The 12463-nt window shown below is 39.4% G+C and overlaps 1 protein-coding gene across 4 annotated transcripts in view; it reads right to left on the bottom strand.

Annotated features, from left to right (window-relative positions):
* Positions 1-12463, bottom strand: part of prkcaa (protein kinase C, alpha, a) — a 153396-nt gene that overhangs the window by 25903 nt on the left and 115030 nt on the right. For all 4 annotated transcript variants that reach the window (XM_085459822.1, XM_085459823.1, XM_085459821.1 and 1 more), the window contains 3 exons: positions 10672-10763; positions 10351-10413; positions 10046-10184 (listed from right to left, as the gene is read on the bottom strand). In XM_085459822.1, coding sequence (XP_085315948.1) covers positions 10046-10184; positions 10351-10413; positions 10672-10763 — 294 coding nt within the window. The remainder of the gene's footprint in view (positions 1-10045; positions 10185-10350; positions 10414-10671; positions 10764-12463) is intronic.

Raw genomic sequence — 12463 nt, 5'->3', positions numbered from 1 at the left:
AAAAGTCAAGCATGTGTATAGACTTGCATGCATATGAATGAATGTGAATGTTGCTACAGCTCTGGATTTTATAAAAAGGAAAAACCCCATTAATACAGCACAAAGATAATATCGTGAGCTGTGCTGTCACATTCAGTTTTTCGAGTATTTCCAGTGTTTGTTAAAAGATAAAGTACTGTGTTTACAAAGCAGCCATGTCATTATTTTTTCATAGTCCTTACACATGAACACCTCTTATATTAGTACGTCAATACTTGACTCTGGATATATCCAAAATGGATCTTGAGCGTAGCGCAAACAACATGGAAACCTTGCAAAACCTTTCACACGGTCGTGTAATTCTATAAACACGTTTTGCAAATCCCCCAGTTTTCACAACTCTGCAGACCGTGAAGATGAGGGTTATTTTACTCATGTTGTGTAGCTGCTGCTGTCTGAAGCTAACATCCTGGGACAGAGGTTGACTGCTATCACATATACTCAAGATAAGCTGCCAGCTGAAGCAAATAGCTTTACTCAGCTCAGGGAGATGATTGCTGTTTTGAATAAACAGATATGAGCTGCACACCTATGAGTAACTAGAGGAACTTCAAGACGTACTGCGTATGTGGAGCAGATGATTGAGGTGTCAGTAGTAAATAAAGTGCCTTTAATTACACTTAATTCTGTCTTTTGTCTTTTGTTTTCTGCTGGCAGGAAAGCCTTTTTTCCCAACAACGATGTTTGGATTGACACCTGGAATGACAGGCGGGTTCAGGTATCTAACTTTTTTTTAATCACAAACTGCTTAATTTTGATTAGGCACCAAAACTATTTGATTAGAAGAAGATGAATATGGGTAAATATAAACACTTAACAACATATGATTAAGGAGAAAATGGAGCTCACCTACTGGGGTACTGTGTGGTACTGTAGTAACTCTTAATCAGTGGGCTGGACAACGTGCAAATAAGGTCCTTTCCTATTATTTCCAGGAGCTGTATGGAGTCACTTGTCCTTTCTTGTGTCCAAAGTGTGAAGCAGATTAAATGAACTGTCATTGATCGAGTAAGTGAATATGTGGGATTCGCAATTATGTATCCTTTCGTTTTTTAAATCTATCCATAACTTATTTGATTAAAATTCTCTCAGGAACACTTTAGTGAACATAGGATTTTTATGCAGTAATGTATATTTAATGGCATTGCAGTGTTCTGGAAAGTCAGCAGGACTCCCTCACAGCATACATCAGAGATCAATGCCATTGATTAGGTCAGAAATAACATGAAATGATGGACCAGTGGTGAATATGGGTTGAGAAACAACTCTATCCAGACTGAAGTACAACACGGTCAGCGGTGCTGTCCTGACTCAGTTTCTACAAAAGGTGAGAGGAGGTGCCATATGAGAGGAGTTGAAAAGTAAAGTTGATGAAAAACAAGGTTGATTAAGCAGCTGCAGCAGTGAAAGAAGTGAAGACAACGACTTAAGGTAGCCAGGAAGGATGAAGTTTATGTTGTTATATATTTACTGTTGCAGCTCTACTTTCTTTACTTTCATTAACATCTTGTTTTTCTTTTGTCAACGTTGCACTTTCAGCTGTTTAACAGATTCTCGCTATACCTAAGAAGGTCATCACCAACCATGGTGATAGTTATGACTAGCTAATATAACACAGTTGTTTTTATATAAGGGCTCAATGCCGCCTACATACTACTTGGCCTCTTGTTTTCTCTCCTCTTCCATTTCAAGTGTTCGATGAATATTAGAAAATATGCATACTGTTGACCTTTCTGAGCCATTTCTCACTCTTTCTTTGTCACTGCTAAGGTGCTAATTCCCAAAGTAGGTGGGTTGACTAATTTCACCATATTACCATTTCACCATCTTGTTCTATGTCGTCTACACTTGCTGATAACCACTCAAATATGGCAAAAAAACAAAAATACTGCACTGTGTTTTTAAATGAACGGATGCCTCCAATCAAATAGTTTCGAAATGTTTGCTCGCTCCCAAAAATCAATGTCAAACTGAATAATGTTTAAATGATGAATATGTGCATGTTTAAGGAGGCATGAAGCACGGTGCTATGAGAAGGTGAAAAGTGATAAGCTTTAATCCTTGGCTTTCTTTTGTGCTATGGTGAGAGGGCAGGAAGGTGCAGTAGGGAAAAGACCATTTCCCTGATCATGCTTCAGTGTTTTAATGAGCTCAAGGGTCAAAGACTCCACAGTAAGAGGAAACCTCTTGGTAAAATCCCTGAGCCTGTCTGTTCAAATCCTTCTCCCTGCAGGAAACATCCCGACCTTCGTTCTAACCCAACAACTGCCAACAAATTCACTCTGTTTCATTTAAGGTTTGCACTTCCACTGCTGAAGTCATTCAATATGCATGAAAAAGGAATCATTCCTTATCCTTGTAAACAGAAGCTCTATGAACATTTACCAAAAAAACCCCCAAAACTCATTTTTGTTTTCTCATCAAATCTTAATTATAAAATTCTACCCATTTACTAAAAGGGAGCAGTTTTAGCTAAAATAGTAAATTAGGTTAATGCCAGCCAACAAATCACCGAAGGACCTATTGTGACGAGGCACATTTGTTCCACTGTGTCACTGAGATTTGACCTCCCAGACTCCCTTGTTGTGTGCAATAAGCGGTTTAAGCGTGGAAAGAATGAAGACACATCAGGTCAATGTAGCAAGGAGATCTGCAGCCTCATGTCGGCTTGTATCATTGGAATGAAAACAGAGAGGAAGAGAGACAGAAAGAGGGAGCGAGAAAAAGGGGAGGGATCGATTAAAAAAAGAGCTCCAGATGGCATACGTACAATTAGATACAGGATGTTTTGTGCTCATTAGTTATGAAATCAAATATGTAGATACCCATAATCTAAAAAGGGGAAAATTGTTGCTGTGTCTCATGTGATTAAAATACTATAAAACATGATTTATTTTATTAGCAATCATTACGATGTTGAAGTTGGAGAAAGAGATGGTAAAAGGTGCAAGATGGCAGAGGAGTCAGGGAGAAAGTTGAGATTCGGCGAGATTAAGACAAGCAGAAAGAGAAAACAAGGAAAATAAAAAATCAGTAACAGACTGTACAGATCAGTTTCAGGCCATCTGCAGAGAGCTGCACTAATGTGGTGCTGCTGTGACTTTCTGCCCTTGCCACCCATCGCCCGTCTGCAACAACACCGGCGGACAAACACAGTTTCAGGCACCGTGACCTTGGTAACCACCGTGACTCCGAACCACCGCGGTAAGTTTAGATCTTCAGATTTCCACCAAATCTGTATGCTCGTCTACCTTAGTGTTTGGAAAAAAACCTGATACCTGCATTAAGTTTTCACTCATTCTTCCAGGCAGCCAGTGATGGAGAGTCTGTGCTCTCTTCCTGCTTTATATTTTGCTTGTTGTACCAAGCCCTGCAGCTGGGAGAGCTGATTCACTGATCATGAGTGAAAGAGGGCAGGAGAAAAAATATTTTGTTCTTTCTTTTAGACGCTTAAACACGTTAAGTGTTTAGATTTTATAATTTGTCAGCATGTGTGTATTCATTTATGCACCTCTGCTCGTGACCTGAAGAGCCTGTGTTTCTGAGTATATTTTGCATGTGTATGTGCGCTTGTGCACGGGCATTGCTGCAGACATCGCTCTCCCATTAGTCCTAATGCTACATGACAGTTCTGGATCAGACTGCTAGCTATTCAAGGCTACTCTGCTCACCACAGACACACAACTTTGCACACAACTTTGCACACAAGTTGGTACTTGTGTGCAAATGCACACAAGTACCAACCTATGCCCCTATAACCCTTGCTCTTCATGCACAGACGTGCAGTACAATGCACAGTACCACCCTCACGACCAACACTCTTACAGCGTGCTACATGAATATTTGCTGTGCCGCTGCTGCTGTATCCCTCTGAGGGATGTGTGTGCTGTGGAGCAGATCAGCGCACATCAGACCTTGCTTTAGTGGTCTGTTTTTGAAAGCATTTCTTGGTACTGTATGTGCCTGTGCTGTGGATGGTTTCATTCACTGAGGATATTAATGAGCAGCCCTGGGGTTTACATGAGCATCCTACGGTGCAATATAAACAGCACCTTTCACGTGATCACAATGAATTGTGAGCTAAATTCAGTATTGAAATGCTCTATGACTGTAGAGGCATGTGAGAAAATGCAGTTATATGAAAACCTTGAATATGTGAATTCTTTGGTATCCCTATAACAAATCCTGATCCCGATAATTTAGCATTGTTTCAACGCCACAGCCTACCTGAGTATCGTTGTTGACCATGTCCATCTCTTTAAGACCACAGTGTAATCATTTTCTGATGGCTGCTTACAGCAGAGTGATGCACAATGTCACAAAGTTCAAATCATCTCAAACTGGTTTGACACTGTACAGTCACCAACCCTCATTCCAACAGAGCACCTCTGAGATGTGGTGATATGAGAAATTCACATCATGGATGTGCAGCCAATAAGCAACTGTGTGATGCTGTCACGTCTCCATGAACCAAAATGTCAGAGTAATGTCTCACAAAGGCGTTTCTGAAGGAAAAAAGGAGTCAAAACAGCAAAAACAACGTATACCTAATAAAGTGTCTGGCTTCTTTCACCTGCTTTAACTCTGTTGCCAGGAGGATATGAATAAATTGTGAGATTATGATGTAATTAAGAGCAACCCTATTGAAAAATTGCAATGTAATGTAGTGTATATGGAGTATAATGTAGAAAACAGCTGCACGAGAAACTGTTTTACTCCTAATGCTAAACCTAAAAGCTAATATAGAATTCTTATAACATTTTTATTGCAGTTAAATAAATAAATCGACAGACCTAAACTGCTGTCTGGACGTTTTCAGGCTGCCACCTTGTCTGCAGCATCCTCACATATTCATGCTCGCTGCGTTTGTCTCATCTGCTGCATCTTTCTCGGTTTCTCTTTTTCACCTTCTTCTTCCCCCCCTGACTTTTTTCTCACGTCTCACTCACTTTTCCAACCATGGATGAAATGATTGTGTGAAACTACTAATAGCTCTTTTTCTGAAAAACACTAGTTTGGGGTGTTCGGTAATTGGCCGAGGGTTTAAATTGGAATTAAAGATGCCAAAGCATGTGGCCGGATGACACCTCTATCATGAGTCAGGGTTGCTATTTCAATCCTCCAACTTTTTGAAGAACAGCCACAAAAATATCTAAACAACAAACTTTTCCTCTGTGAACCCCCTAGACTGGATTTTAAATCAAACAAGTTGTAAGTGATGTGCAGTTTTTCCAACTTTGATTCAAGGGGTTTAACAAAGAACTGCATTAACTGAATTACAGCTATTTTTATACACAGAACTTAACTATATGCGCCTGTTACGATCTGACAAAGATTTTTTTTGTAAATAAATGTATTTACCTCATGAAAATATGGAAAATCTAAGTGTTGTTCATATGTATGGTTTATAGTAAATGAATAATGTATCTTACATTAAATTCTCCCTGCCTTTGTTGAAATGTCACATACTGACACATTACAACAGAATATCACCTCAGAGACTGAAAACTGGGTCTTCTTTAATGATTCAATGTATAATAAAACATTCTGACACCAACTGCTTTGCACTCCAGAGACGCGTCAGCAGAAAAGTAGACACCCTTTTCCTCCTGATGCCACACCGCACTGGGAGACGACTACAGCACACAGGAAAACAGCCTGTGTCAGGCAACTCCGTAGCCTCAAATACTCTCCTGAAATGGACCCATTGTGAAGTCAATGTTTTTTTGATTCTTTCCTTTTATGTCAAGTTACAGTTTGTTTTGTCTGTCTGATCCTTCGCCTCTCTTCCTTGCTATCTCTTCTTCTCCGTGTCAAAGTCACTGAAGTGTAAAGTCACATCAGTGTGAGCATTCCTGCCAGACGGGAGCGACCGATGACTGCCTATATAGGTCAGAGTAAACAGAGCCAGCAATAAATGTGTTCCTGAACATATGAGCGTGTGTGTGTGTGTGTGTGTGTGTGTGTCTGGGCAAGCTGCAGGATAGCAGTAAAAGTAAGGCATCCTGTCACCTGTGTACTGTTAACCAGGGACCCACTTCCACAAAGAAATAAACTTCCAGACTGGTGGGTTGTATTTGAGCTCCTGTGTGTGAGAAAGTGTGAAAACACTTCTCATCTCACAGTTGTCTCAAGCATATACAAAACTGCACTAACACAGCAACAAAGTTATACAATCACAATATGTAATGCTGTATGGATAGCTGACATAACCACTATGAGGGACTCCCCTTTGGGAATCCTCTGTCAAGAATATAAAATGTGTCACACAAGAGAGGCTTCCATATCATTAATAAACATATAATGAACTTTATAAATCCCATATTATGCTTTTTCTGTTTTTCCTTCCCCTTCAGCTATTTCTTTGTCAAGGCTGCACCAAAAGAAATTCTTCAGTCACATCCTCTCAGAAAACACTGACGCTGAAACGGAGCCCTGACTTTTTGTTCCATTACTCACCTACGTCACTATTTAACATATCGGTATAATGGCAACCAGTGGCCAAGCTGGGATAACATCGAATACAACAAGGAGTTTCCACACCTAAATCCAGATGCACCAGGCTGCATTGCAGTCCATTCCTTCTTCAGTTAGAGCTGCTTCCATTAATGCCATCCCTGTCAGCTCAATTATTTTCTGTAAAATGGTAATAAAATGTGATAAAACTTGATGAACGCTCTAATTGTCTCGGTGTCCTTCATCTGAAATGACCAACAGGTGTTTTCTCAACCAGTGTCATGTCCACATTTAACACCCTCTCTTTCTCTTCTCTATTGTGTGTACATTGTTTTTTTCCTTTTTCAGAATAAAAGACTTCACTGAATTTGACTTCGTTCCAAACAGATCAGTCGCACCACACCCGCTGAAAAGCCTGACATCACAAATCACTACAAAACTCATTAGACAAATCTTTGAACAGCTTTTGGGGGACAACAAATGAACAGAATGCCCCGTGGGTGTTACTTCAGGTCCGGCAAAAGCAGATTCTGTAGGAATGCAGGAACACAGAAAAGGCCAGTGTATTTATTTGTAGTGGATTCTTCTATCAGAAACACTTTAAGGAACACCTCGTCTCACTTTACCTTGTAAATGTCACCACTGTGAATCTAAGTCTCTTTAAGGTCACTCTCCAGCTAGCTACAGTGCTTTGGAGTGGGTGGATACACAGTGCAAATGTTTAACTGTTAAGACTATTAAGACTCAAATGGTTGGGTTTCTTAAGCTTAATAAAAACAATATATGCATACAGATGCATAACTATGTGTTGATGCCCTATTTAACCTGTGAACACATCATGTGTGACTGTCATCAACATGACTGTGTGATAGTCATGTGAGTGTAATCAAAAAAATAAAAAGTGTTTGAAAATATGTGTACTGCATGCGGTGCTATGGAAACAGTAGCTACTCCGGCCCCATACTGCGTCATCCCTGGCTGGTGCATTAGTGTCAGTCTGACTCGAGCGATCACAGCGTGTTCAGCCTGGCATCGTGGGTGGAATTAACCTCTCAGTCTATCAGAGAGGCTTTTTAGAGAGAATCGATAATCCAGCCCATCATTAAATAGAAGCCAGCTAACTGATAATGGTCAGAGAATTGGAAAAACTTAGTGCGTATGAACTTCTACAATTTGCACTGGTTGCATTAAATGAATCAGAGGAATTATTCTTTTTATGCTAAAAAGGGCTTACTTGCATTTGCTTTGAATGCAATGTGTTAAAAAATACAATAACAGCAATTATTAACAAAAAAATGTAAATACATATTTAAGAATGATTAAATTCAGCATTAATTAATGAATGACTAATGCACCCGTTTGCTGTCTTTTTTTTTATATCTTTGTTAATAATAAGACTTTTTCAATTTTGCAGCATATATTATGTACACTGGATATATGCTGCATTTTTTCTGTTTGTTTCACCTGTTTTAAGAATAAAATAGTATTTAAATGAGTAACACATCTTTTAAGTGATAATAGTAGAACTTAATAATCCTAAATTGGATCAAACACACAAATAACAGTAAAATCAGCTGGTTATGAGCAGGACGTTCCTTCATGCTACAAGGGAAAGATGTAGGGAAGACATAAATGCTGCTCCTACCTATCTGGGGGGCACAAATACTTTCCAACCAAAAAACAAAAGATGTAGCTAATCAGCTACAACCATCCCCAGAGCTGGATCTTTTTGTATACACAACTGCATGGCAGTTTCACACAGAACTAACCTCTCCAGCACATTTCACTCAAAAAATCATCTATTTTACAGCCTTAATCATTAAAGGATATTTCAGATTTAGCAATGGATGAGCCTCAACCTGTTATGCATGTCTCGTTCTAACCCTACCCATAAAAGAGGGAGAAGCACATTAACAATTTCTTCTAATTTCATTTATGAATCAAAATTTGAGTCATCCCAAAGTGAGCAAAAGGAAAATAGGTGTTAGCCTATTCACCACACCTGGCTTAACTCTTTCCTTTCCCCATAAACATTTGTCGACCTCCCCAGTACCCTTAAAGATGATCTAAAATAAGTAAACATGTGGTTTGACCATTCTTAGAATGCTTTCAAGGATAACTGCACAGGCAGAGACCACCCTCACTAACTTCTGATGCACACCCAGTCATTTTGTTCTATAAGTGGGCCTGAAATATAACAGAAACTGCTAAGTTCATAAAAGAACTTCAAAGATTACTAGCAGGCTTTCAGTGGGTAAAGACTGAATGTAGCTTGAACTTCAATGCTATCAAACCAAAGTAAATGAAAACCAAAAACTTTCCCAGTAGCGTGTCTGAGCCATCTTGTACAGAAACCAGCCTGTATAGTTTTCCAAGAAGGAGAAGTCATTTCCTTTTTAAGTTTGGTTGGAGCCAATAATTAAGACCTGAAAAGAAGCAGCAAGTAGGCCCAACAACCAATCCTAAGGTAGGATCCAGTCTAACTGCTAAACAGCTGATGAGCTGCAAAGTCAAAGAGCTGTCAGAAACAACAGAAAAGGAAACACTTAAAATCTAACAACATTAGCAGTGTGTGTGAGTGCGCTGCTGGGTAACTGGATGCATATATGGGCTCATAGAGTCTACTGGTATGTTTTATTGTTAACCACAGAACCTGCTGCCACATAGTGTCTTTTTCCTTTTTGTGTATTTAGACAATGCCATTTCTTCCCAATTCTGTGTTCTTGAGGTACCAGTGTGGAAGTTTTCATTCCTGTGTCTGACTATTTTTTAAGGTAACAAGGTATTCAAGAAACGGGCTTCTAGTTTTTCATGGAAACACTCACACCTTACAGGCTTTGCTTACTGTTCATTTCATAGCATATTTTATCCCAAACAATTTGTTTATTTCAGCTTCCAGTTTTATTCAGTTTGAGACAAATATAAGCAGGTTTATATCTAGACTAAGGAGTACACAAAGGAGCAGTGCACACACACACACACACACACACACACACACACACACACACACACACACACACACACACACACACACACATATGTGTTTTATCAGTAATCAGAAGTTATCTGTAGGTGATTTAACATATCACCCAATCTTAGAAGAAGACATTAAATGTGAAATTTGTAAATATAAATGTAACCAATGCGCCTTACAAATCAAAGAGAATTAAAATATTGAGGTATCCTGGTATGACGACCACAACTGTGATGACAAATGGTAAGGTCAAACTGTCACGTTAAATAAATGTGGCTTTCAATTAAAAGAAATCCAAGAAATGCTTGCTCACAAGAAAACCCCCTGCCTGTATGTTTCGGGTTCAGTTTGGACTCGCCAGCGGACACGCTGGGTGTCGGTCTGACTGGGACACTTACGTCATCAGAGAGAGCTCGTGTATATGCGTTTGTGTGCGTTTGTGTGCGGGCCTATCTTGTCCTGAGGCAATGACCTTAATCTGGAGCACAAGGGTGACACAGGCTCAGACCAGACAGTGACAGAAATGAATTCATGCAACAGAAAAAGTACACGCTTTACATCTGCGGCTGTACTCACTTCTGGAGCTATGTAGTCTGGAGTGCCACAGAAGGTCCTCGTGCTGACTCCTTCTGTCATGTTCTCTTTACACATGCCAAAGTCAGCAATCTTAATGTGTCCCTCAGAGTCCAGCATCACGTTGTCCAACTTCAGATCCCTGAGGAAGCAGGCGGGAATTCAAAACATACCTTCAGATGCTGACTCTTCCATTAGTGGTTGTCTTTTATGATAGGGTTATAAAAGACATTTACTACATCACAAAGGATGTTCCTAGCTTAAAAGCAACCTAGGTATGTATACCGTGTAAACCTTTTAATACTCACCTGTAAATGATTCCTTTACAGTGCAGGAAGAAGAGACCAACAGCGATCTCTGCTGCATAGAACCTGCAATGACAACATTCACATATTTACAACTGCTTAAAACCGAGCCTTCAACCTCAGAACAAACAGTTCCAATACAGCATGTCTGTATTATTGTTGCAGCTTATGCTTTACTGTTATTAGACACTAATGTGATCATAATACAAAAGGGGATAAAACCTAAAGGCTTAATGTAAATTCTCAAATATAATTTTGACTGTAACCACAGATTCATTTTACAGCCGAATCATAGAAACACACAGATAAACTGATATGTCTTACACTGCCTGAGGTTCCTTGAACTTGCCCACTTGCTGGATATGGTACATAAGGTCTCCACCATTCACATACTCCATGACAAAGTACAGGCGGTCCTGTGGTCATGCAGAGAGGAAAAAGGTGAAAGAAGAGTTATGAGTGTGTGAGAAATCAAGAAAAAATAATAATAGGTTCTACGTAAAAAACTGTCGAATTTCAAAATATGTTTACATTTCTATTCGTGGTAAAACCTCAAATCAGAGAAATACAGTCTTGACGGCTTGCCTACCCCCGCTGTCTAAGTTGTTCCATCTTTCCTGCTACTCTTTCCATGACAAGGTGACCCAAATAGCCCACAGCAAAGCGCTTCATGGAAAATGAAAACACTCAACACAGACATCTGTCAGGAAATATTCTCTTTGTGTTCTACTGCTGGTCCCTTACTGCCCGTGACAAGTTTGGCCTGACTCCAGTCCACATGTGTTTGATGGTCTCTTACGAACAAAACAATAACAACAGACCCATGGAGACAGCGCAGCTGAACCTTCCACCAGGTCTGACACCAAATGTCACCACTCTTGGCAAAGCGGGCTTTACCCTGGACTGTGTGTGCTGTGACCCTCACTGTACTGCAATGACAGCGCCTTCAGCAAAATGCACATTATAGCTTCTCGACCTCTCTGCGCCTCTGATATAAAAAGCCTCCTTGTTTTCACTCAGTAAAGGATTTGACTTCAGTGGATCCGATGTTGAGAGCGTGCTGTCTTAGCAGAACACTGTGTGGAACTCGTGCATTTAAGCTAATTATGTTTTAAAAAGACAGCTGCTGTGCAGATTTATGAAACTGGGCAAAAAATGAAGTAAATCTGTTTTTATCATTTATTTTATCTCTGGTTATTTAATGTGTAAAATAAATAACGTAATAGCAATAACAATTAGAATAAGAAGTAGTCCTTTTTTGTGATGCAGGTATGATTTTCTTTAACAGAAATATCTTGAGGATCACAGAAAACTCAATCGGGCCATTTCACGATTGGTGTCACTATTTTTATTTTTATTAACCTGAATGTATTTTAGGGAAACAGTCAAATCAAATGAAACATTATCTAAGTGTAAAGATTTTCTGTTTAAAAAACAACTCAAACACTGATCAGTTTCAAGAAAATGGACATATTTAAAACATTTGGACTATTTCCCAAATTTAAAACATTCACATAAAGAAAATGTTCGAGTACGGGCATCGCAGGAAAAGGTCTGCACAGCAAATGTGAAACTAGACAAAGAGGTCACAAAAGTGTAGGAGTAAGTGTGTTTTTGTTATTCTCTGTACGCGAATGGGTGTGCGAGTATGTGTATTCATGAATATGCTATGAGTGATGCCAAGCTGTGTCTCTTCCTATTTCCTCTGCCTTGCCTGCCAGTTCAGCTCTAATCAGCTGCTATAGTTTAGCCCGGCCTCTCTCAGAGTCTGGATGCTGGTAGACGTTCATTTGCAATTTACAGATTTAACAAAGAGACATTCAGATTAAGGAAGCCATCGACTTCTTTTGCATATGGACTATAATAGATTTGCAGAGTTTATGCAAGTTCACAACACTACTTACTGAAAACATTTTACAATTTCTTTAGATCATTACATTTACTGAGTACAAAAAAGAGATATTAAGGGTATCAAAGATAACTTTGGTACCCTTTGTAACAAAGCCTTTTGCTTATTTAAACAGAGAGAGAGCTCACCCTTTAATTGGGGTTACTTTGTTCCCCTTTCACTTTTTTTTTAATTGGACTTGTCATAAACGTCCTTTGCTGCCTTCTC

Source organism: Copadichromis virginalis, linkage group LG6 (assembly GCF_057382275.1).
Source record: "Copadichromis virginalis isolate Kocher_CV1m ecotype Utaka linkage group LG6, C_Virginalis_male_GT1.1, whole genome shotgun sequence".
NCBI classification, from domain to species: domain Eukaryota; kingdom Metazoa; phylum Chordata; class Actinopteri; order Cichliformes; family Cichlidae; genus Copadichromis; species Copadichromis virginalis.
Note: the sequence above shows the minus strand (reverse complement) of the source record. Positions and strands in the feature narration are given on the sequence as shown.